The following is a 26,964-nucleotide window of genomic DNA, read 5'->3' on the forward strand; positions in this document are numbered from 1 at the left end:
AGGTTTGCATTGATGGAAAACTACGCATCACACTTGTGATGAGACAAAAACATGGCCACCCTCGTGGTTGAGCAGTCACCTGGCATATTGGTGACAACCGCTGACCTTACTAATCACTTACTACAAAACTGCTGTAGTAACATTGAGCTTGTGCTTGTGTTTATGCTTGCGTCAAGGCCATTTTACTGTTAAATAGGAGCTGTTACGCTTGCGTTTGTGCTTGTGCTTGTGCTTGCATCACTAGTGAAAACCAGGCTTTATAGCGTAGTTGGATCAAAAAGTCAGCAGTCTGATTGATTTTTTTTTAGTTCACATTATCATACATACTACCTTGTTGCCTGCAACTTTGCATTGACACTTATTGAGTTTGGTGTCCTTCTTATTGTTGCCTATTGTTGTTAAAATATAATGATGACAATAGACACACAAAGGCATGGTTTGATGAAAGTATTTTTTCAAGACTTAATTACTTGATAATTTTGTTTAACGTTGGTTAAATTAACGAACATGCTTGTTGATAATTCTTAACTTGCATGTAAAGTATTATTACTATTGGAAGGTAATAGACGTTTATGAAATCTTTAAACTTTACCGCTAAAAATGAGCTGAAATACAGTTTGTTGCTGTATTTCATAAAAGTCTGAGTTAGAGATAATTGTTTGGCAACACAAACTGAAAAGAGGCTGCTTAAGACAGAGGCATGACAAGAGTTGTGTATTTTGATGAAAGATGTGTTTGATGTGCCACCTTGCTTTGCACCTAGAGCCTGGCAGCTGCTTCTTTGCTTTAGCCTCCTCCCCCCTTTCCGGTTAGTGGTTGGGAATTTGGCAGTATAGGAAATGGTACAGGTAATACAGTGCTACAGAAAGTGCTGTGCCAGGTTGAAGATTTGGCTGACATGTAGGTGGGATCACATTTGGTTGAAGAGTTGGAGACAGTGCAATTGACCATGCCATTACAGTTTGTTTAAAATTTAGCTGATTTGTGCGGAACATGAGTCGGGTGACAATGTTGTATTTTGCGTGCTATTTTGCTGGAGGATGGGGTGCTGTTGAATGAGGGTGGTGTCACTGGTTGTTTAATGTTAGTTGAATCTTTGGATGATGAGGTCGAATAGAGGTTTCCTTGATAATTGTTAACCCTAGAGGGCTCACTCCGGCTAAATGGCTGCCACATTAGAAGAAACTACATAGTCAAAATGAGTCTCAAAATTTCATGTTACTTTTATTCTACCATACCCTCATTCTAAACTGAAACTTCAAAAACGTTTTGCCATTATAATAAATACTTACTTAGCTCACTTAAATCTTTAAGCTGTAGATTCTGCTTTATTAAAAAAAAGATACTAAACCTCAGTCACCTAGTAAAGAATGTGGCCTTCACTGCAGCACGTGTTACTCCAAGAAGCAAACTTCATGTGGAAAAAGCAAAGTATGAGCAACAAAAAGTCTACAACAAGAGACGTAAAGAGAGACCACTAAAGCCACGGTCTAGTTTGAATATTCAATTTAATTTTGGCAAGAAGAAGATGACAGTAGAGCAAGAGAGATTGGTTGGCTTTTGCAAAGCCACAAGTTTGTAATCTGGCCACACAAATACTGATTTCCTTTTGGAAGTCATGGATTCGTTTCGAGGGTGAAAGGAGTGCTTTAAACCAAATGTTTTCCCATTTAGTCTACAGATTGGAAATTGGAAACTACAAATAGTTAAAATTCCTGACTGAAGTATTGCTATTGGGTATCTAACACTGGCTTGTGTAGATGTTCTATGTTTTTTTTTCACTTCAGTTTTGACTTAGAGAGGAAAACTTGTCACACAGTGGGTAAGACTTTATGAACTCTATGCATAAGACTCTAGATGCTTGACTCCAGTAGAGTAGTTGTAAAGTAATTGCCTTTGACACTTAGATTTCCTCTAATGATGGGAACTTCATTTCATGGAAACATGCATACAGTTTTGCAGTGGACCTGCCTCATTCTGTAAAAAGGAAAGTTGTTTAACATCTTGGCTTCTAAGTAGTGAGCACTGTAGGATAAGCCGACAGCTGTGGAGGGATTAGGCCTTAATCCACTTAACTAGGTAACCAAGCTCATACAACATGACACTAGATTGCACATATAGTATTTCGTTAGACACTGGCCAGCTCCCTGCAATCACCTTTTCTCATTAAAGCATATTCTCATACCCGTTTGCAGTCTACTCATTGTTGGTTCCATAACAACACATGGCGTAGAAGTGGGATCCACTAGGACTCTCCAGTAGAGTTAATTTTGCTGGTTAAATTCGAAAGACCAAGAATTTGCGTGAATGAGTGCAACAAGTGAGGCTTCTGTTACTGAAGGAGCAAGTGTTTTACAGGAAAAAAGCCAAATGGGTGACTCACAAAGTGGAATGATGGCTACTACGGCAGCGAATTTCATATTCCTCCACCAGTGACTTTCAACCCCGAAACAGAATTAGAACAGATGGATCTCACTATATCAGTTATTCAAAGCAGCAATGCAATATGATGGGCTGTCAGATAGGGTGTGTATCACCATACTTATTTATGGTAAGGGAAGTAATGCCACCAATGTTTATCAAAGTTTCAAGAAAAGGAAAAACTGCCTCGTGACTGGAAGTGTGCCAACATCACCCCAGTTTACAAAAATGGTGGTAAAGAATATGTTTCTAACTATCGTCCAATTTCTCTAACATCGCTTGTAGTTAAGACCCTAGAGAAGCTAGTCACAAGACATATTATGGCTCATCTAGAAGATCATGACTTGTTAAGCCCTCATCAATATGGCTTTCGAGCTGGTTTTTCCTTAACATCCCAACTTATTCGCCTATTTCACTCCTGGGCATCAGCCTTAGATAAAAACAAAACATCAGATGTCGTCTTCCTGGACTTTGAGAAAGCGTTTGAGTCAGTCCCACACAAACATCTCATCTCTAAGCTTGGCCGATATGGTGTCAATGGTCAGATTCTCAAGTGGCTAGGTGATTTCCTGCAAGATCGTTTCCAATGTGTTGTTCTGGAAGGTGAAAGCTCAGACTGGTCCATGGTTTACTCTGGTGTCCCTCAGGGAAGTATTGTTGGGCCAATGTTGTTCTTGTTGTATGTCAATGATATGACTGAGAACCTATCGTGCTCAAGTGAAATGTTTGCCGATGATACTCTATTGTTTAACTCAGATCAGCCATCATCTGTTCATCAACCTGTGTGTGAAAGCTTGTCTCAGATCGAAGACTGGTGTAAAAATTGGCTTTTGAAACTTAAAGCAACTAAGTGCAAATGTATGAGAATCACAAGATCTAGATCTGTAACACCATGCTCGTACAACATCAATTCAATCCCACTCGAACAGGTTAAAACACACAAATATCTTGGAGTCATTATATCATCTGACTTATCTTGAAAACCGCATGTTCTCTCTGTTGCTGCTAAAGCAAATAAGATACTTGGCCTACTAAAGCGCACATTTGGAAAATGCTCTGAAGCAATAACAATTGGATATGTCTATGGTTTGGCCATTTGTTGAGTATGCTTGTCCTGTGTGGAATCCACATCAACAATATCTGTCTGATAAGCTTGAAAGAGTGCAAAGGAATGCTTCCAGGAGGATCCTTAGTAGTTCTATCGACTATAGTGAACGTTTGGAGTATCTTGGCTGGCCAACACTCAACTCGCGTCGTGAATTTCTTAGTTTAGTGCAATTATTCAAATTCATTAATGGTTTTTCAAGAGTAGACTTATGTAATTACTTAACTTTCTCCAATAGTCGGACGAGATTAACCAACAATGTCAAAATCTGGACGCCTTATGCTCGAACAAATATCCTTAAGAACTCTTTTTGGTATAAATATATAAAAATCTGGAATGACTTGCCAAATGACATAATTGGTTCTAGCTCTGCCGGTAAATTTAAAAAAAAAACTGAAAGAACACAGTTTTAAATAATATCAATAATATTGCACCAATATCTATTTATCAATTAAGTTTTTTTTCAAATAATTTTTACCTTTATATTTTGCCTTTATTCTGGGGGCTGCAGTGAATGAGGATTTAGTTCCTCTCTGGCTTGACCCTTTTTGCCATTTTGCATCTCGATGTTATCTTTGTTTTTTATCTGTCTGTAAATATGTTTTAATTATCATCTCTGCTTCTTTTTATATTATTATTATTATCTTATTATTTAGGCAAATGAAGTTATTATAAATAAATAAATAAACAAAAAGTTTCAAGCTGCTCAGTGAGGAAAACACTTTCATTAATGTTAAACAAAGGTTTAAGGAAGACCTCAAGGGTAAAGTGGCTTTAGTTTTCAACAGAACGCAATTTGTGTGATGCTTTTAATAAGAAAAAGAAGGGGTTATGCCATTTATGGAAGATCTCCAGAAACAGGCTGACGTTTGATCTTATGGGGATCTACAGGATCAAATGGCTCACATGTAAATAGTGGCCAAATTTGGCAATTTGTAGCTAAGGTGAAGATTGATGGCCAATGACAGCTTGACTTAGATCAAGTAATTGCAGAAGCAAAATCCACTGAGATCTTGAAACAAAGATTAAATTCTCCAAAGTAATCCAACCGCAGCTGACTTATCTGAAGTAAATGAAGGAAGAGTTCCAGACCACAAACGTAGCTTTCCTTAATTTAAGACAGGCGACAATGGCAATAAGTTTAAATGCAAAGCTTAAAAATCTTGTTTGCTTGGTTTCAGAAGCAAACATATTCATATTGGCACAGATTTATTCGAATGGAAAGCTGACGAGTTCATACTGAATGTAAATTACTTTATTCCCTACCGTGCGATCAGAGTACTTTGAAAGTCAACTGCACAAGTAAACAATCACCTGAAAAGAAATCTTTACACATCGTGAAATTCCTGAAACAGTAATTTTAGACAATGGTCCTCAATATTCTTCTGCCAAATTTTCAAGTGACGAACAGCCACGGAGAAGCAGAACACACAGTAAAATTGATGAAGAACCTTCTTACGAAGGCAGAAGATCTGCATGAAGCACTACTAGCTCACAGAGCCACTCCACTGGAAAATGGCTTTAGCTCAACTGAGCTATGCGTGGGAAGGAGATTACCAACTACTCTCCCCACAATTCTGTCCAAACTTATACCTCAGTGGCTGGAGTTACCTAAACTCTGTGAGATGGAAAAGAAGATCAAGACTAAGCAACCAGGGACATACAGCTAACGAACTGAGCAATCTCTTACCAGACAATAGTGTACACATCCCCGACCTTCAGGAGAATATGGCAGTTTTTAGCAAGACCTCCTGCTGCAGTGAGATGAAACCCATGGCAACTTACTCCAAACCCTAAAGATATAGCATTGCAACCAGGAGATCCGCTCCAGGCTCCAACTGTCGATGCTATTGGGCAAACCAAGGGTGAAGTAGACAAAGCAAAAGAGCCAGTCTTGAACACAACACAGTCACTGCACTGAACTTGGGCTGATGTCTGACTGCCTCTATTAATTCTTTTTTTGCACAAAGTCTGTTTCTTAGCGGCAACACATGAGTTTGAGATTCAAGCAGTTCACCTTCCTGGAGTCTTGAACAGGGAAGCTGATGTACTTTCATGCTGGAATGTGACCTCGCATACAAGGTAACAACTCTTGAAACGTGTTCAAAGTGCATAACTTGTTGCAGTTTCAGTGCCAATTACCTTGTTTCATTTAGACAGTCCTTTTTAATGGATCCTTTTTGTTTGTTTTTATTGTAGATTTGTTAGCATTATCTCCATTGAGAAAGGATTTGAAGTACATACTTTGTTCTGCCAAATTTAAGAACCCCATGTAAACCCTTTTGGTTATTTTGTACATATTTTTATTCACACCAACATCAGCTATGTTGGATACTATTTGCCTTTATGTGCAATTTCGTAGTTATATGTTTAGCACCCCACTATTTGTAAGTGTATGTTTGTGGTTTAACCACTACATTTGTTTCAGCACTAGATTTTCCTCTCAAAAAGGATTTTCTCCCCTTGCTGATGTTAGGTAGCATTGTGCATAACGTGCCACACACCCCATGTAGAGCTCCCTAGTCACTCCTGATGGTTTGGGTCAGATTCTAAGGTTTTAGATTTCGTGAATGATCCTCTTTCGTGCATACTATTTTGTGCCTTTTTATTTACATTCTATTCAGTGGTGCGGTTTGGCAATATAGTACCTTGTTCCAGTCATTACTGCCCCACCATCCTCACCCAGGCTCATTTTATTGCTGTGTCCTGTCAGGTGATTGCTGCTGCTGGTCTCCCAAACGTTTCATCCTTTCAAGGTCATTCTTTCCATCACGGTGCAGCCGTTTGGGCCTTTCATCACAGTGTACTGCGTGAACTCATACAGATATACAGAGACTGGCCAAGTGATGCACATAAGGCTTATTTCGAATTTAGTGTAAAACCAAAGCTCACCTTGCCCACCAGCTTCATTTTGCTGTTCTCTCTAGTGCTTCTTCATGGTGCACAGTTGTGTTTTTTTGCATGTTCAGTTCAACATGTTTTGGCTTCATTTCCACGTATCACACATTAGAGAGTTTAAGATACCTGGACGGTTGACCTCGAGGACGGCTGACCGGAAGTAAATTTCGCGTGTAGACGACAATGCGCATGCCTGATCCACGCGGATTGCAGTCCTGTTTGTGTCGAGGACGTGAGAAGTGGTGTTTTGCCATCCACCAGTCAACGTGAGTACTGTTACTATTATTTCCCCATAAACTTCCGCATGTTTTTAGATTTTCGAACTTCATTAGGTGAACATTGTTTGTCACTTTTTTGTTTTGGGCAATAAAACTACTGGCAAGGTGGTTAAAATTGTAGAAGTGATGTGCACGAGCATGGAATGAAAGGAAGAGCACGATCTCCTTCTCTGCCGGGAAATACTCGTCTGTCAGCCATACAAATTCAAAGAAAGACTGGTCCAAAGAGGCAAAATTTGGTAAGAAATTTCGAATCACCTTAATACCTGTGAGACCGCCGAATTCCGTGTAAACAAGTGATCTGTAAGAGAGCGATTCAAATTGATCAAGGAAAAGTCTAAGTGTAAAATTCGAGAGGAGGAAAATTCGTCGGGGACTGACGTGGAACCCACTTCGGAGCTCGAACAAGCCCTAGAAGAGATTTGCTCTTTCGAAGAATCTTTCCTGGTTGAAGAGAAAGAATCCAAGCAAGCCAAAGAAGAATAAAACAAGCACAAAGCACAAGAAATTCGAACAAAAGCGATGGAGAGCTATGGTCAGACCAAATCAAGAATTGCCGGAGATGAAGCTCCCATGGAACCTAAGAAGAAAAAGAGAAGAGGAGGCAATGATTCCATTGACTTTCTCAGTGAAAAATCTCAGCTAGAGCTTGAAATCAGGAAGAGAGAGTTAGAGCTTAAAGAAAAGGAGACAGCGCGATCGTTTGAGCAGCAAAGGGAGATGATGCAATTGATGCAGCAGCAACAACAAAACATGATGGAGCTACTGTCGAAACTGGTGAACAAGTGACTTTACAATGGCTGTAACTGTCTTTCAAAGTAGCTCGGTACAGCTATGTTAATTTGTGTTTATCTATTAAAATTGGTAAACACTGAGGTCGGACTACTGAGCCTTTCTACTTTAACAGTGAGTGTAATTACAGCCTTTATCTTGTTATCTCGGCAGCTTTGTTTATTCTTTTAAGATTGTGCTTGAATAATATTTGACTGTTAATAAAGTGTTTGATTCCTTTATCTTCGCAAAAAAATCGATGAATTATCGAAACGTTGTTTAACTACCTTTAACTGATTTCAGAGCTCAATTTTTGGTCAGCAGTTTGTGGAAAGATGACTTAAAATTGTTCAAGAGAAGTATTCCTCCATTGTGGGAGGATCCAGCTCGAAAAAACTTGAAGTTGAATTTCCGTAAAGGCAAGTTAACGCATTTCTTAACAGGGCACACACGACATACAATTTTCCGATCGAGCTTAGACCTATTTTAAGGTTTTTTTTAAAGTCCATAAACTTGAAATACTCCACAATGTCTCCAAACAACCACTCGACTGATGTACGCACATTCGACATAGAATCATTGAAGGCTTCCATTTGCGCTGTCAGGGCGGCCCCTCTGAACCGTGCCATGAGATTTACCCTTAAAGGATAGGCGAGGTCTCCATATATGCACATCTGTTGGCCAGTTGGGGATACAGCATTGTGCTCCAAAGCGGTGAGAAAATTAGAGTCGGCCAACATGGCAGCATCATGCTTCTTTCCCTCTAAAAAACCAATTGTTCAACTGATAAATTTAAGGGCATGTACCCTCTTGTGCCCGTTATAAACAAGCCGTTGGTGTTCCCCCGGCCTGCAAATCGGGCGGACAGTTCCATCCACAAACCCAAAACAGTTGTTAAGGGCAGCACCCTTGTCAGACACAGCATCAGAGTATTGTTGGATAGCAAATGGATTCAAGATGGAATTATTCCAGGTTGTGATTCTGTGATGATGCAGATCGAAGATATAGTTGAGCACTATGTTCGATACCATACACAAAACAGGAACTGGTTTTGCAAATCTGCTGGTCATGTCAGTGTAACGACATGGATATGCGAGGTGACGAAGGAGTGTGCAAAGGCCCTCTATTTGGTCGCAAACACTGCCTTGTGGACACGTAAAGGTGGGCGGTAATTGAAGAACATCAGCGAGACGTTCGATATCTCCTCTTTCAAACCTAAACTCCGCTTTACATTCGGCTTCACTGATGTTTTCGTCAAAGTTAAATTCCTCATACTCGTAGTAAAAACATAAATAGAAACAGAAACATAGACTCTTCATCCGTCAATAGCCCTTCCGCGTAAGCAATAACAATCATTTCACAAGTCTTTCTTAAAGATGCCATGATGAATAAAACGTTGTCGTCCTCAGCTTGAAATCTGCTCCTTAACGTGAAAAGTTTCCCGCCAAGGTAGTCGTCATTGACCCAGTCCCTCGTGCTCAATGTTAACGTCTTCGAGGTCAGCCGTCCAGGTATCTTAAACTCTCTATTTACTCTCAGTGGACAACTCGAAATAGACTACAACCAAATCTTTGACTTGCGATCACTCATGTTTTTGATGAACAAAGAATACGGTGATATAATACCTCAACAGTAACTCAATAGTGTCCAGGGAGGGGTGGCTAAGTTGTATGTTCAGTCTCAGGAGCTTGTATGACTCCTCCACTGTGGGTTCAGACCTGAACATCCTCCCCACCTTTACAATACTATTGGAGATTTATATTTGGACTTCTTACGGCTGGTGACAATCTCTTGTTCCCCGTACTCACCTTAACCTTGTTCTTACCTTGCTTCTCCATCTTAACTTTACTCACCGCTAGTTGATGTAGCCTCTGAATGGGTCTGCAAAGCTTTCCTTTCTGTGTCTTCAATTCAACAGTACATACAGGGCCATCCTTTCTGGGAAACAGTTTCTCAACTTGTCCCATTGGTCACTTCTGCCTGGATACCTTTTCCTTAAAGATCAGGACTACATCACTAATACTTAGGGCTAGTTGCTCTTTGTAGCATTTTGGTGGAATGAATAGCTGGTGAAGATTCTCTCCTTGCCATCACTTCCAGGAGTGATTAAAAAGCCTCTGTTGGTACAGGTAACATTGCCTTGTTGTGTCTCCATTAACCAGGACCTCTTCATGGTCAGGAAAGTCAAACAGTGATATTCTAAGAGCAAGATGAGCAAGTGTTATGGGTGTAGGATCCCTGATATCATCACTTACTACTATGAGGGTTCTGGCGTTAATGACAGCTTCGATTCTGGTAAGGATTTTTGTTAACTCTGCATAGGACAACAAAGCTTTCCCTAGGACCTTGCAAAGAGGTTCCTTCTCATTTCATATCAATGCTGTCAGTCCAGCACACCACCTGGTCTACTTTGAGATTCTGCAACAAACTTCAGCTGCTGTGAGTTAATAACAGCTGCAAGGAACTCTAATCTTGGACGCAAAACAGTTTTTGTAGGCACAACTCTTGATTTGGATATAATCAGGTGGGTTGAAACCAGTAACCGGTCATTTCGCCTACTGGTCGTTACACCTACCATCTGTTCGCCTACGTCTGATATCTCAGTTTGCCTACAATTCGTATGTCAAAGCTTTAAAACTGAATTGTTTAAAATTCCAGGTTGAACCTCACAGAAAAACTGAGTATTAAGACTAAATAAACTACCATTTACAGTCTTTGTGTTTACTTGTGACTCAAGTGGGCTATACTAAAGGAGGTGGGATTTTATAAATTAATGTTTTGACTGTTAGTTCGTGCACTTCCATTTAATCCGAAAACTTAGCTATACAGATGAAAAAGATATATATAGCAGTGAAGGCGTTATTTGTGTAGACTTATGACATGAGCAACCTATACTAAAGAAGGTTAGACTTTTCATTTGCATATCATTCTAAAGGGCAAGGTACTTAAGAAATAAGCTTGTTCCCACTTTACTTCCTGCTTCAATGTTTATATTGATGTAGCGATCTGTTCTATCATGACCTTTGTAAATTACTTTTTTGTTAGTTTGTGCACTTTCACATGATCCACAAACTTAGCTGGATGAAAAAAAACATAAAAGGCGTTATTTGTGTAGACTTGTGACTTAAGGTGAGACTTTCACTAATGTATCATTCAAAAGGACACTGTAGTTCATTTAACAGTGGATTGTAATCGAAAAATCAACATGACAATCAACGCTATCATCAAAGCTATACCCGGTAAGGTCCCTAATATGCCAGAGAGCACTTAACAGACAAAAAAGGAGAGATCTTGTGATTAACGACAAGTCATCCTTATTGGCAGGATGAGTACGCTTTTCCAACATCTGGGAATCTCTTAATACGGGTTTGACAAATTAGGGCATGTCACGTAACATGTCACAGCCCCATTGGCTACATCATCTTTCCATGAGAGATTGTTGTGAAGACACCAAGAAACTTCACAAATTGTTTTCTTTCCAGATTTCTAAAGGTTTAGAAAGCCATTTGCAGACATTGGTTAACTCCTCATTGACAACGGATTCTAATTATGATAATGATATATCTTTATACAAAAGATTGGTGTCATCTACAGAAAGGAAGAACTCAAACTCACTGAAGTAGTCGAGATACATTGTATCATTAATATACAATACGAATAATGGCGGACCAAGAACAGATCCTTGAGGTAGACCACAAGCTACCACTTCCTTGTTCAAGATCTTGGTTTCAATTTGCTTTGTTTAGAATCTCCATGTTAGATATGAGCAGAACCATTTGTTTGATAATACCACATATTCCGTAATGGTGTAGTTCATAGAGCAAAATATTTTGGTCAACAGTGTCAAAAGATCAATTAAACTGCCACTGGATAAAAATTTGTCTTCCATGTAGTTTTGTACTATACCCACAATATCTAGCAGTGCATGTTCCGTGGAGCAATGTTTGCGAAACCCAAAATACAATAAACATAAAATGTTATGCCTGATGTTAAAACTATTAATTCTATTATACATTAATTTTTCAAAAATTCTGTTTATGTTAGAGAGGAGAGAAATAGGTCTATAGTTTCCAGGATCAAGTTCATTACCATCTTTATCGACAGAAACTATCGAAGCATGTTTTAACTTTGAAGGGTTTTTTTGAATGGATAAATTCGTAATACTTGCTATCGGGTTTGATAGAATAGAGCTACTATATTTAAAGCTTTTGACTGAAAATGAGTACAAAGACAAGATTTTATATATTTCATCAGGTGTAACTGGATCAAAGAAAAATTAGGAGAGAGGCATTGAGCTTGGTAAATATTTGCAAAAATCTTGTGTAGACTGTAGCCTTGCAGATGATAATTTAGGTCCCATTGATGCAAAGTGTGAGTCTTGCACATTGGATATATTAACTGAGCCTGTTAAAACATTTCTTCTCCCAGGATGCGTAATAATAGATATACATATAATGCGTTTAGAGTTATTCTTATTTTTATTTACTGTATTAAGGAGTTTATTCCCTACCAAATTTGCTTTGTATTATGAAGGTGAACTGTAGAGAAACGAGAGAAATAAAGTTTTTACTTATTTTAGTAAGAAATGGAATTTTATTTTGATAGAATTTATAATTTTCAGTTTCACCATAAGAAAAAAGCTGATTTTTTTAAACGTATAGTCTTAAGAATGCCTTTAGTGATCCACCGTTTGAGTACCTGGTAGTTGTTTATCTTTTTTCCTTGATCCAACCTTAAGAGATACATATTTTTTCATCACCTAATTTAACTTTGAGAAGAATGAGGAGAATAATCTATCTACATCATGAACATCACTGGTAGAATCTTGAAAAATTTGATTCAGATCGTCAAGAGACATATCCTGTGAAAATCTTGAAAAATCGTGATATTTAGGACGCTTGACATTTTAGTAACTTTAACATCACCTGATACTATATTATCACCTGATCCTTGACCATTAAAGTGATGAATGAAGATATTATCTATGAGAGTTTCTGAGCCACTAAGTACTCTGATTAGTTTATCAATCACAGAAGTGAAGGCATAGCTTTGCAAGGAAAGTAAGTAATTATTGGCAAATCTGCAGCTTTCAAACCTAAGGAGTTTTATGTCGAAGTCTCCCATTATGTATATTGGTTTGTCAATGGCACTATGCCTCTCAACAGCTGAATCAAATACTCTTGAAACTTCTCAGGAGAATTATGTTATGTAAATATATATTATGTTGTCTATATATTCAATTTTCGTTTTTGAAAACCTAATTTCAATCCACGTTGCTTGGTAAGATAAAGTAGAAATGTCTTTTCTAAGATTTTATAGTTAAAATGACCATTTATTTATATACATTGTAATACCCCCAGCAGAAAGAAGCTCTTACTCAGGCCTCTTACGTTATTGTGGAGGATAGACAGGCAAATTTCTGATTCAAGTTTTTTGATAAATTCTGCAGATTTATAAGGAGAATAGTGTTTACCGTCAATTATTTTGTGCAAGACGTTACAATCAGGGTTTATGTTTGAATTATGGGTGTTTGAAGTAAAAAGGTCTAGGTCATAAAATGCTTGGTAATCGTTCTAGACAATTCCCAGTAGGTAGATGGTAGGATAGGATGTTATGAAGTTGTCTATGAGAAAGAATAATATCTTGTCCATAATAAGGAAGTTCATCAGGTATTGAATTGCTGTCTTTAAAAGTCATTAATAGTCAATGAAGATGTCATCCAAAAATCAAATAAACGAATGAACACCAAGTGAAATAGGTTAAACGAACTTATCTTCCCTTACGTCTGCAAAGAATCTCTAAGTTGTTCATGTATTTCAATTTAATAACCTGCGACTCCCTTGTTGCACTAAGGAGAATTGTTGAGCTCTTTGCCCAGCAAAATTAATATCTTGAGGTCAACTGGAACCTTTTTGCTTTGTGCAACAATTCCTGCAGACATGGAGTTAGATGTTCTAAGACAGCCAAACGATTGTGTGGTGATCTTCTGGTTTTACACGAGAAATATATTTTCTTTAAGCCAATACCTTCTCCCACGCCAAGTGGCATGTCAATTTACAGATACCCAGTTTCAGGTGATTCACTTCGGTTCCTTTTCCATTGGTTGAGATTATACTGATAGCTGTAAGCTTCTGACCCATCAGTTTCAATGGCTAATTCATCCACTCTACCTTCGATAGTTAGCAACTTTTCAATTATGTTCAGTTTGTCAGATGCATCCTTGTCAAACTTACGCAGCTCATCATTACTATTGCTGTAAAATTGCAGATCTTTTGAGTCTGCTTGAATGGTTTTTTCAGATGATCTTTGAGACTTTTAATGTGTTAACTCACTATCGGCCATCTTGATTCCTTCTCTCAAAGTAGAGAACTCTTTTGTAATCTCTTCAACTTGCTTCTTTTAGGCTTCGTTTTCTTGTTTAAGTTGTTTCATAGCCATCGATGTTCAACATAAAACCCCTTAGTATGTTTATCTCAGCAGATATTTGATGGACCAAGTTGCACATATTGTTCACACGTCCGCTCTTATACCACTACACAGCATAGGTGTGTCCAATCCCATGCGATCCCTGTAGCAGTGGTGACAAAATAGAACTATCTTTTGGTATTTCCAATCAAAGGAAACACAAACAGGTTTCGATAGTTATGCAGGCATACTCGCAAATCTACACGTACTTGTAATAACCTGTTTATCGATGAAAATGCTTGGGTGATAAAGGAAATCATTACATAAATGCCAGAAGAACAGGCACAACTGCTATTGCTGTAAGACACGTAATTACGATCTGAATTGGGTGTTCAGTGATACAACTCATGTTGGTTTCAGGCCTTTCCTCCACTTTTTGCCACATTTGCCCGATATCGGTACTACAAGCACTTTCACATGTTGTTGGCATTGGTTGACAAGTTCCACACTTGCAGCTTTGATGATTTTATATGAAACACCCATGAAAGCTCAGGGTGAAAAATTTTTACGCATTCTTTTACCCTTTTACTGGGTTTTCATACCAAATACAAATGAATCACAGTGAATTAAATACCAGTCTTCTCTTGCGAGAGAAACTGTTTTGTGTTGTCTTGTTTGCAAATGCTTAGAGCTGAGTTGCCATTATCTTTGTAGTACATTGAACTTATGTTCAGGGTGCTCAAAATTAGTGCTCTATTGATTTCTCTGGTCTCTAAAATGTTCTTCAGTTCTTCCCTGATAATACAATAATGAAAATTATAGTATACAGTCTTTGCTGTTATACATGCTGTTGCAAAATATTATCAGTTAAAAGATCCGGAACCATGAATTTGTTCAAAAACGGGAAAACTTGTTCATGATCTGTCCCCAAAATATATTTTTCAACTTGACTGCAATTGTTAAATTCACTCCTTCTGTCGTGATAGGATGGAATAAAAATAGGTCCGCAATGCGTACATGTGTGGCTTACGAAATTGAGCTGCTTTTTAGTGTGGTGTCTTATTGTGTTTCTATTAGAGAAGGTAATATCTAATTACAGTCAGATAGTTTTGAATATTGTTCCTGCTCATCAATAAAACAAGATAACTAGTCCACAATTGTCCTGAAATGTTTTCTTTCTAGATGAGGGTTATTAGGCAAACTTTGTTATGGAGGTCTTATTTTGACAATAACACATGATGCACATGTAACCCGAGGATTTTAGGATCTAAAAAACATCAGCATCATCTCTCTTAGTGGCCTGATAGATTCAATCATGATTTCGTTCACCTAACGAAGTGGAATTGAGTTCTGAGGTTTGAAGGCTGATTGTCTTTTCCAAGGCAAGCGATGTGATATGAACTATAGGGAAGCATTTCATATGAATATATTTGGCATTTTACATACCAGTTCACAACGACAAAACCTTGCAAAAGGGCCGGGAGATTCAGGAAATGATGTAAGTACACTAGAAGCCATTGGGAGCTTGCTTAGGTTTGAATGATGACTAATTTTGGACATTACATACATGTAAAATAACACAATGCTGAGCATAGGTTTTTATTGGCCATTAGGGCACAAAGTTCTAGTTTCTATTGCTTGAGAGAAAAACTTTTACTATGAATGTTGCATTTGGGCTTGTGGGACTGTATTTTCAACAAAAAACAAAAAATTTAGTTGAGATAGGCGGATATGGGGTTGCAAATGAAAGAATCTATCTGGGAAAAAATGTTAGGTGCATAACAAGATCTGAACACAAGCAATATTTTAATGAATCATATGTTGAGTAGTACTCTGAAGTAACTTTACATTAACGTTGTTAGTAATGTTTAACCCGATAAGACTTACAATTTCACCTCGGGATTTTGAATAGAAAGTTCAATGGAGATGGAGTGTCGGCGCAACAGATTTCAGGAACATAACTTAATCAGAGACATTAAATACAACAGAGTTCAATCTACAGGCAAGTGCATGATGATATCATATGATGTAAAGTACCAGAATCTTTCAAGTTCTCTCATTATTGAAATTGTAATTTCATGCTAGTGTGTTTACCAAATTCAAGCTATGTGGAGACATGAAATGAAAAGGTGAACTTGATATCATCATGCGAAATGATAATCTGGCCAACAAAAAGGTCTAAAACAAACACGGTAAGCAACTGAACTTCATTTATCACTTTGTGTTAAAGCACTTGTTAAGGTAACAAATGTCAGTTCCATTAAACAGTCTTCATTAAAACTCAACAAAGTCTAAGCTAATTTAATTTAAGTGCATTTTGGTATTTCACAAGTGCTTATCACATGAGAAATCATGTTATAACTTATTTGTAGTGTACAAATGCGAGATACGTATTCACAGGAAATCAACAAACTAAAATCATATAAACTTAACAGTATTGACTAAATGAAGTGTGTGCTATCAAAATTTGTTCTTCAGGTGAACTCTTACTCTTGAAAGCAATTTTTTTAGTGTTTATCAATAGATATAAAGATATCCAAGCTTTTGTTTATTTTGGTCAGCTGCTGTGTGTATCAATCTGCACAACCTCCTTCTTGTGAGTCTGATTGGTTTCTAGTGTGATCTATTGTTGCTGGGTCTAGTTTAAATTTGTACTTGAGTTATTACTTTTGCACTAGTGATACAAAAAGGGGGCACTTACCTGTTTTTAGCCAATCATAAGAGTGTAATTTTCATATATGTAAGTATTGTAATTAATTAACCATAACCAAACAAGTAACTTCAAAGGAGTTGTAGTCTACCAAATTAAAGCCACATGTATTGCTGCCAAGTATAAATATCAATGCTCATCTGAACTATTGTAAAGAGAATCTAGAAGCCAAGTTGGAAGTCATGAAATGTTAAGGTCTGAATAACTCTGAGCATTACTTAGAAAACATAATACTAATTACATTTCAGTTTAACTACTAGGCTCCTATTCGTATTTTAATAAAAGCAAACCCACTTTGTTACTGAGATTCAGTGGATTACTACCCCAAAGTTCAGAGTCAGTTGCAATAGACATTTAGCATCAAGGTTTTCAAGTTAACAACAAACCGCAGTTTCAGGTTAGGCATTAGACATTTGTGACTTCTATCGGTTTAGCTATGTATTCATGAAAGAATGATTTCATTTGAAGAGGCTATCATATTGAATTTCCAGACAAAAACAGTATCTGATTTTCAAATGGCAACAATAAGTCCTATTTTCACTCATTGGCTAAAATTTGTATGTTAGCATGTAGCAAAAAGACTGGTTAAGTCATTTTCTTAAGTTCTGAATGATTCTCAAGAGGCTGTTATAAGTAATACCTAAGGAATCAATGTCGAGGATCATTTTGGCCAAGCCAGTTTCGGAAGTTGCTTCAAGATCAGGGAACACTTGCTTCAGGACATCTTCAAAGGCAGTTAGCTGAACTTGTTCGTCTCCAGACTGAACAACTATTCTTGCACAAAGTTGCCTTCGACACTTTTCCCTCTTCATGTGTGCTCCACACCCTTGGCATTGCATGAATTTTGCACCTGTCGCATGGGCCATGCGTCGACCACATTTTACACAATGGAAATAAGTTTCGATGGAGTGTACACTGTTGATGGAAACACCAGTCAAAACTGTAGTCGTACTCTCATCACCATCAGGCATCCCATGTGTGAAGGGGATTTTGTTCACCTGAACTTGGTGAGAAACTTCTGTGAAAAGAGAAGCTGGGGTTAAGCTCAACTTCTTTACTCCATTCCAGGTTTTGACTTGCAGAGGAGCGATTTGGTACACTTTTCCTAGCTGGACTGCTTGAATGAATTCTGCCCACAGGTTGACTGTTGTTGTTCCTGTGGTATCTCCAAAAATAATGTTTGCCACTCACTCGACCAAGCTTAGAGATGAGATGTTTGTGAGGGACTGAGTCAAACGCTTTCTCAAAGTCCAGGAAGACGATATCTGATGATTTGTTTTTATCTAAGGCTGATGCCCGGGAGTGAAATAGGCGAATAAGTTGGGATGTGCAGGAAAAACCAGCTCGAAAGCCATATTGATGAGGGCTCAACAAGTCATGATCTTCTAGATGAGCCATAATATGTCTTGTGACTAGCTTCTCTAGGGTCTTAACTACAAGCGATGTTAGAGAAATCGGACGATAGTTAGAAACATATTCTTTACCACCATTTTTGTAAACTGGGGTAATGTTGGCACACTTCCAGTCACGAGGTAGTTTTCCTCTATTCAGAGACATATTGAATAACTTTGAAAGTGGATCAGAAATTACAGGAGCTGCCTCTCGGTTGGCTTGTATTGGTCATGTCATTTATGACAAGTTTTGCGTGGTCTTCAGTGAAGGTGAACCTCTGCAACTTAATTTGTGTGCGGCTAGTTTGACTCTCGTTTAGCAATGGTCACTTGTTCTTTGAGTAGCAAAGCGCTTCCTTTGTGCTGTCTTCAGCCTGCAAAGCCAGGGTGATGTAGTCCATTGTGTTCTTTTTGTTTGCAGGGATAATTGACGCACATAGGCGATCATGGAAGTGTTGTTTTTTGGCAGCGATGCAAACTGGTTCACTTTGCCTGATGGACTAGAGGGCAGACTGTTGAGACTATCACTTGTTGACGTCTGACTAGCTGAGACACTCTCAGACCGGTCTTGCAAATGCTTTTTGGCAGCTTTCACCTTTGGCGGCATATCCCTAACACGTACATGCACTGTCAGAAATTCTTCTATCTTATCTGGAAGTTTGTACTAAAGGGCGGGGGTTTTGAAGTTAATTAAATGGAAATCGCTTACCACCGAGGAAACAGGGTTCATAGTTCTGTTTGAAAATCAGGCGTTTTGATTGGTGCTTTTTGATCCAAAGTGCAACAAAGGCCAAGGACTGTTATCTAGAGGCTTACGCCGCGCGAAATTTTGCATAATCATTGTTCGCAATGTCATGCGACATGGAGATGTTCCAAGTGAAATTTAGAACAATGAATCTTCACAACTTTATGGTGTAAAAAGGGGTACTAAGGACAGACCATTTGAGTTCTGAAGGGGGAGGGTATGGGTGGGTGGGTGAGTTGTTTCACGTGCGAGAATTTTTTTGTGTCAGTGACTGAGGCTCGAATTTTTTTTAATGCAATGCAGTAGCTTTTATTTCTTTGCAAATTTTTTCTCGTGATCAGTCTTGACAAAATTTTTTTTCTAAATCCACTTACGTTTGCCTTCAAAAAATCGAACAGTCTACTCCTTCAGGTAATGAGAAAGTAGAGAATGAGCAAATACAATAAAAATAGGTCTAGAATGATTTTTAGAATTGTTAGGAAATGAATAAAAGAGGGTTCTCCCTCCTTGTATGGGGGTTTCATCTAATAGCTGGTATCTCCAATTAACAAATTGACGTCAGTTTTTCATGTGTCAGTCTTCTTATTAATCATGTATTTCATAATAACATTTTCAAAGTAGCCGAGTGGATCTGCAGACTACTTTAACAATGTTATGATGAGATTCACAGTCAATAACAGGACAGATGTATGAAAATTTGCGGATACACTTGGCTATTGCCTCGTGGACCTACAGCTACTTTGACAATGTTAAGACAAAATTCAATATCAATAACAGGACAGGTGCACGAGAAACTGATGTCAACTTGTTTTTACCATAACCAATTAGCAAATTGTCCGCTCACTTGTTGATGCTTCGCATAAATTATAAATTCATGTGTCTGTCCGCTTCTTGACAATGAAAATTAGCCAATGAACGTGCAAGAGTTCCTGCAGTCATTGTAAAGAGATAAAATGAATTTTTGATGCTTTGCATATATTATAAATTTATGTCTGTCAGCTTCTTGACGATGAAAATTAGCCAATGAACATGCAAGAGCTCCTGCAGTCATTGTAAAAAGATAAATTAAATTTTATTTCACAATACAAGCAGTAACTTCAATGTCACAAAACTCAAGCTGAGAAGGTATTCTTTGTGTAAATGAACCACTTACAAAAGAACATGTTAAACAGTGCATCAGAAAGTCTTAATTTATCAAGAAAATTTTTGATGTCGTAGGAAAGAGGAGTTCACATACCTCATGCAGTTGTTAATAGTTATGTTTATACTGTATGTAGATGTATATATATAATGTACAATGTAGGTGTAGAAAGAAATACACTTTTCACAAATATGATTAAATATACATATATACATTTACATCTTCATAAGAGTGCATAACAGTAACATGCCCCGCGCAGTATGTGGTTTTGCTGTGGTTACTTGACAGAAGTGATGTGATGTAATCTTGAGAGATTGTTCAGTAAGCTGTATTGTTCATCTCAGGAGAACTGTAAGACACTGCAGTTGTACACACATCCTCTCTAAATGATGCTTCTAAGTGAAGACTGTTTGAAGAGAAGGGAAAAAAAGGAACATGAATTTTGAAATCACAACAGTACTACAATGATAGTTCTATGACAAACAGGTCAACTAAATGGATTTAGTAAAATAAATAGTAATAACTGGTGATACGTTTCTTAGGAAGGGCAATGGTTAGGGGGTCATATTGAGAAGAAGTGAATGTAATACTAACCTGTTGATACTGGACAATGACTCACATTTCATAGGCCAGTTCTTGACTGGCTATCAAAATGAAAAACATACTTTGTTTCTTTTGTTATTATTACGAAAATTATCGCTATAATTACTATAAACTGTTAAGTTATTGTTACAGTTATATTAAAGCAATCTTGTCATTTGTGTAACCTGTTTCAAATATGAATTTATACATGTATGTTAGCTAATTTTCATAATATTGACAATGGTGTACAATGTACAGACTTGCCTTGCGACCAAGATTCTAGTTGACTGAGTTTTTAAGCATTATTTGTGTCACCAGTGTATCAATTTCTATTTTTTGTCCTTAATTCTGTCTGAATTTATATAAAAAAATAATCAGTTCATAGCACTATGATATGAGGCCCATACTGCTTTATAATCTGTGAAGTCTCTGAAACACCTGCTTGTATCTTTAAGTGAGATATGTTTGTAAATATGTGATCAATTAATGTTCTATTGTCAGTTGTGTATGTTGTTATCAACTGTTTGTAACATCTATCTCTAACAGGTAAATTCCACAAAGGTTGCCTGTCTGCCTCAATAAGCCAATTTACATTAAAGTCTCCAATGATAATGTTGTTCTCTGTCGAAATGGTATCTAACACTTCAGAGTCTGCTTGACAAAGTTGTCTTATGGGAATTTTGGGAGAGCGATAAATGCCTAAGACTGTACAGTACTCACAAATTGTGACTTTAATCGCAGTTATTTCAATACCATGTACATCGTGACAGTGGGGATATCCAGGACAATATGGGATTTTGCTGTACACAGCTCTACCACCAAAAGGTCTTGATCCAAGACTATGTGGATTATCATTTCGAAAGAGATTGTAACCAACTATGTTATATTTGTCACAAGAATCTTGGGAAATAACTCTTGTTTCTGCAAAATATTGATATCAGAACTTGAATAGTTCAATTTTTTACGTATGTCTTGTATGTGTCTATTCAGTGATCTTGTATTCAGGTAACAGATTTTTAGAATTTGACTTGTTATGTCATAAAGCGATGAAACACAAAGCTTAAGTTTGGCAGTTGTTCTTGATCGCTCCATTTCTTTGGAGCTATGGATAGCAATTTTGTCTTCACAGAGATCAGTTATATATAAGCCTTCAAAGGTGGTAACTCTACTTAGTGCGACATAGTGTACATGTGGAATGGTTCTCTTAGTAATTAAGTTGAAAACAATTATAGTTTCAGTATCTCCCTGTGATCTATGAACTGTTTTTGCTGCTGCAGGGCATAATGGAAACTGTTTTCTAACAACTTGAGCTGCTTTGTTTTTACCAACAAAAAATTGTATGGTAGCTGGTTTTACTGGGGCCCATGCATGGTCAATTCCTTGGGTATGTAGATGTTCGTTCTTGTAGGGTCCACTTTATTGAATATTGCAGGCCCTGGATTTTCCTCCACATCATTTGCCAACCTTAACAACAATGGTAGGTAAACATTATAGTACATAGATTGGGTAAACCAAAACACTACTTCATTCCACATTTTTTATTGTCCAAAAACTTATTTCAATGTAGGTAAATAAGACTCTCGACTTTCATGTAAAACATCATTAGGATAATACTCCAAAAATGATCCTTGAAACGCGACAAAGCGTCTTTTTTTAAGGAAATTGTCATGAGAGCTGATTTTTGATCGGTGTTGTTCAACAGAGATTCCCATATTACTTACTTCTGACGAAATAGTGGGCTAACAGACTCTTGTCAACTGTGTGTGGTTCGTCCAATTGGATTCAACAGTATAACAACAGCGAGGTCAACACAAGCACTCCAGGATAATCTCTTTTTTTCTTTCAAGTAATTTCAGAGGCTTTCAAATACTTTCAGACAATTTCATAAATTCTCAGATATTCTCGAGCAGGTCTGCTGAGCAGATTCGAGCTGTTAAATGTTGGCTTGTGGGAGTCTATAATGACTCCTAAGTTTCTATGTGGCACAACCTGCACCAGAGGTCCAGACTGTGAAATGTTGGCCTGTGAGAACACAACTCCTTGCCATAATCTGCACTTAGAAGAGAAGCCGACTATAGGAAAGTTGGCGTGTGAAGTCTACGCAACGACATTAAACGAATTACTAGATAAAGATTGATCTTTGACAACGTGTTTCACCCCTAAATACACAATGGTCGCTTACTAAAGCTTTGAACCTTGGTAAAGAGTTGTTTCCATATCTCAGTGCCCTTGGACGTGAGGTGCCTGGGAATGAAATTAAATCACTGGAACATAATTAGCGCCGAACTACCAACGATTTACGACTCCGAACGTTCCCTGTTCTTCCTATACATGAATTTTATGTCTACTTCGTGTGTGTTTTGAGTCAAGAGTAAACATCTGGCTTAGTAAAAATCACATCCAGCATATTTCTGTCACTTAAGGTCTATTTTCGCCAGTAAAAAAAGAAATCCAAGACATTAAACCTCAAAGGCGGTTTCAGCTATGGAAACGAGTAGCTACACAACAGACTTGCTTTGTTTCCATAGCTCAAACTGCCCTTGTGCCATTCCAAAATCGGTTTCCGGTTCCGTTATTGGAAAAATATTTTGCGCTCTCTTTCAAATTCACCACAAAACAATAATCTGATGTCTTAGTATCTTTAGTGGAGTATATTTGGTCAATGGCAGGCGATGCAGATGTTGCATCTCATTTGTCAGAAAGTTTTGATGTACATTTATCCAGCAAGTCCAGCTACGTTTACCAATCTTAAAATATCATGTATCTCTGAAAAAGTTGTGGCTACCGCCAGTTTATTCTGGATTCCAAAAGCTTTTGCGTGAGTCTATTTCTCATCGGAAACCTTTTACCATTATGAAACAGCATTTGGCAGGAGTTGATGATGGCTGTACGAGAAGGACTGGTTCCCATGCCGTCATAGACTTTTACATGACCGTTAGCACATCCTATTGTGCTTAAACAAACCCAATGGCCACCAGTGTTGATTATCTGGACAAATTGCGTGACAGCTGGGGTCACCAGATCTCCACTTAGAATATCAGGATCATTCAGGCCATCAAGGTGAGGTAACTGTGTCTAAAGAAGCTGTTTAGCAGCATGGATTTCTGATTCCATCAGCCAACCATTGGGGTTTGCTATGTTGGATTTGCTACCCTGGTAGAAGGTGAAGTGAGTGTCACGATTCTGTGAACTCAAAAGGGTTGTTTATTGTGCGAACTCGACTGCCGCCACGTGTGTATTCGTTGTCTCCTAAGTCTTCTAAATATAAAGATGTTCATCGGCCCAGTGGCGTGACCGTGTAACGCAATATCACGACATCTTCCCCTTTTTACAAAGTTTATCTTCAAAAGTTAATTAATACTTAATGTTCGGTTTCGATCACTGTTCAAATCACATAAAATCGATAAAACATTGTTCTTCATTGAAATCATAACAAGATAGAAACAGAACCCAACAACTATTTAGCGGCTCAATCATTGAATGTTCAGTTCATATGGTAATCCTGATGCCACAAAGGCGGTCGACGTCTGCGTTCTGATCGACGAGTTTCAATCCTTTGTGGCTCAAGCTCAGTTCCCATCTCATTTTCAGGTGGCATTCTCTCTGTTTTGGTCTCGCCATGGAACTCCGGTGGAGGAGGTCCTGGCTCTGTCAGATTTGGCGCCGGTTTGAGGGTAGACTCGGGCGGAGTTAGTTCTACCAGACTCATAGGTGGTGCTGTTTCCGGGGTCAGGCACAGTTGCCGACGGTTGCGTCGGTATCGCCTGCCGCAAACTTCAACTTCATAAGACCTGTTCCCCAAGGTTTTCATGCAGGTCCCCAGACTCCATTCCTCCCTTCCGGGAAGCCGCATCCTGATGGCCTGTCCACACTTTAGTGCCTCTAAAGGGCGAAACTTTTTGTTGTATTGTTGAGCTTGTCTTTTCTTGCGCTCAGCTAATTTGGTGGCTGTTTCCTGGTGTGATGGCTGCCGCAGGAGCGTTTCATGGGTTGGTAAGAAAGTGCGTGTGCGGCGTCCCATCAGTCTCTGTACGGGTGATGTTCCTAGACCCTCTGTTGGGGTGTTGCGCCAATCAAGAAGGGCTAACAGCGGGTCTTGCCCATCCGCTTTCGCTTTCGTCATCAAGTTCTTGCAGGTCTTCACGGCATTCTCGGCGCGGCCATTTGACTGGGGGTAACGGGGGCTCGAAGTTCTATGTTCAAACTGCCATTCTCTCACGAATGCACTGAACACCGATGACGTAAACTGAGGTCCGTTGTCGGAAATAAGCACGTCTGGTATCCCATGGCGGGCGAATTGTACTTTACACGCAGCTATCACGCTAGCAGATGTGGCCACCTTAACCTCCTGGACTTCAAAGAACCCACTCCAGTAGTCGACTAGGACAAAGAAATGTTGTTGCCCAAGGTCAAAAAAATCGGCACCTAGCATCGACCAGGGACGCGACGGGATCGGATACGGTTGCAATTCCTCGCGGCACTGATCTGGCTGGTACGACTGGCAGATTGAGCATTTGGAAACAAAATCCTTTACTTCCGAATTCATGAGGGGCCAATAGAGGACCTCCCTAGCGCGACGTAAACACCCTTCGATTCCAATATGTGATCGGTGAATTTGCTTCAACATTTCTTTTCTCAGGGAAGGGGGTACCAGCAATCGCTCCCCCAGGAATACTAGTCCCTTGTCTTCTATAAGCTCACTTCGTTTGTCATAGTAAGGCGTCAGCTCAGGGGTACAGGACTTCCTTGACACTGGCCATTCACCCTTGATTGCTCCGATTAGCTTTTGCATCACTGGGTCCCTGGCAATCTCGTTTCTGAATTCAGTGAGCCTGTATGGTGCAATCGAGAGGTTTTCTGAATGATCTATCTCGGCAAGTGTACAGATCAGACTTGTATCGTGCTTGGAGGCTTCGGTGGTGTTGCGGTATGCTCGACTCAGTGCATCTGATACCCACATAAGTTCCCCTTTTTTATACTGCACATCCAGGGAGTAATTCTGAAGGGCCATCAGCATTCTCTGGAGTCTCTTTGGTGAGTTGTGTATTGGCTTGGTAAAAACTGCCCTTAGTGGTTCGCGGTCAGACTCGATGTGTACAACTTCGCGTCCCAGTATGTATTGATTGAACTTGTCGGTTGACCACACTATGGCGAGGAGCTCTTTCTCGATTTGAGCGTAACGCGTTTCGGTGTCGGTCAGAGCTCGCGAGGCAAAGGCAACGGGCTGACCCTTTTGCATCGGTACTGCACCTAGACCCGTTATGCTGGCATCGCATTGGATTGTCACTTCTTCAGTAACATCATAGTATTTCAGTACCGGGGCCTTGGCCAAGTATTCTTTGACTGTGGTAAATGCTTTCTCATGCTGTGCAAGCCAACACCACTCGACGTCCTTGTCCTCAAGCCTTCGCAAAGGTTCTGTCATGTCGGACAGGAGTGGCAAGAATTTGGCCAGATAATTGACCATCCCCGAAAACCTCTTCAGGCCTTTCACATCAGTCGGCAGTGGCATATCCAAAATAGCTTCAACTTTGGCTGGGTCTACCTTTAGACCATCAGGAGTCAAGAGGTGGCCCATGAAACGCACTTCGGTTTGAGATCTTTTCAGCTTGAGTTTGTTGAGCTTGAGGTTCCACTCCCGGCATTTCTTGAAGAACGCACGTTCGTTCTTTTCAAGGCTCGAGTTGACCTCTGCGTCAGTTTCGCCAAATCCAGCGATGAGGAAGTCGTCAGCGATAACTTCAACTCCTTCTAAATTTTCTACGAATTCATGCATGCGTCGCTGCCAAACTTCAGGCGCACTTGAGATACCAAAAGGCATGCGGGCCCATCTATAACGCCCAAAAGGCGTATTGAACGTTGTCAGGAAACTAGAAGCATCGTCTAAGAGGATTTGGTGGAAACCATCCTTGGCGTCACAAAGAGTAAATTTCTTGGCACCTGTTAAGCGGGAGGCCACTTCATCGATAGTCGGCAACTGGTAATGCTCTCGCCGAATGGCACGATTTAAATCTCTCGGGTCAATACAGATGCGTACTTTGTTTGGCTTCACTATGGCCAACATGCTGGATACCCACTGCTTCGGTTCTGTTACTGGAATAATAACTTTACGATCAACAAGTTCGTCCAGCTTGTTTTTGATGCATGGACGCAAGGCTACTGGCACTCGCCTCGGTGCGTGGACAACTGGTTGCGCCTGTTCGTCTATGGCTATTTTGTATGTTCCCGGTAGGGCTCCTAATCCGTCGAATACGTCCTCATACTCTTCAAGCAAGGAGGCTTTGGGACACTTGACGTGTAATGCTAGGACGTCACAATTATGCAAACTCACAAAGCCAAGATTGAGGCTGGTGTTCAATGATAAAATCGGTTGATAGTCTCCGTCTAAGATGTTAAACTCCATTGACCTCCGCTGTCCATGGGACCACACAGGCAGGGTAGCTTTACCAGCAATTTTGCGGCGATCCCCTGTGTACGGGACTATTTCCTTTTGGCATGGTTTGAGGCGATGAAGGAG

General features: G+C 39.2%; 1 protein-coding gene and 1 pseudogene across 1 annotated transcript; one reads left to right on the top strand and one right to left on the bottom strand.

Annotated features, from left to right (window-relative positions):
- The first annotated feature begins 6,747 nt into the window (after positions 1–6,747).
- Positions 6,748–7,738, top strand: LOC149038861 (uncharacterized). The gene has a single exon (XM_089183642.1). The coding sequence runs from the start codon at positions 7,225–7,227 to the stop codon at positions 7,489–7,491; it is 267 nt and encodes an 88-aa protein (XP_089039768.1). The 5' UTR covers positions 6,748–7,224; the 3' UTR covers positions 7,492–7,738.
- An 85-nt stretch (positions 7,739–7,823) lies between these two features.
- On the bottom strand, positions 7,824–8,896 carry LOC149038862 (uncharacterized; annotated as a pseudogene).
- Between the last annotated feature and the right edge of the window lie 18,068 nt (positions 8,897–26,964).

Source organism: Pocillopora damicornis, chromosome 10, assembly GCF_964200805.1.
Source record: "Pocillopora damicornis chromosome 10, jaPocDami1.2, whole genome shotgun sequence".
Classification (NCBI taxonomy): domain Eukaryota; kingdom Metazoa; phylum Cnidaria; class Anthozoa; order Scleractinia; family Pocilloporidae; genus Pocillopora; species Pocillopora damicornis.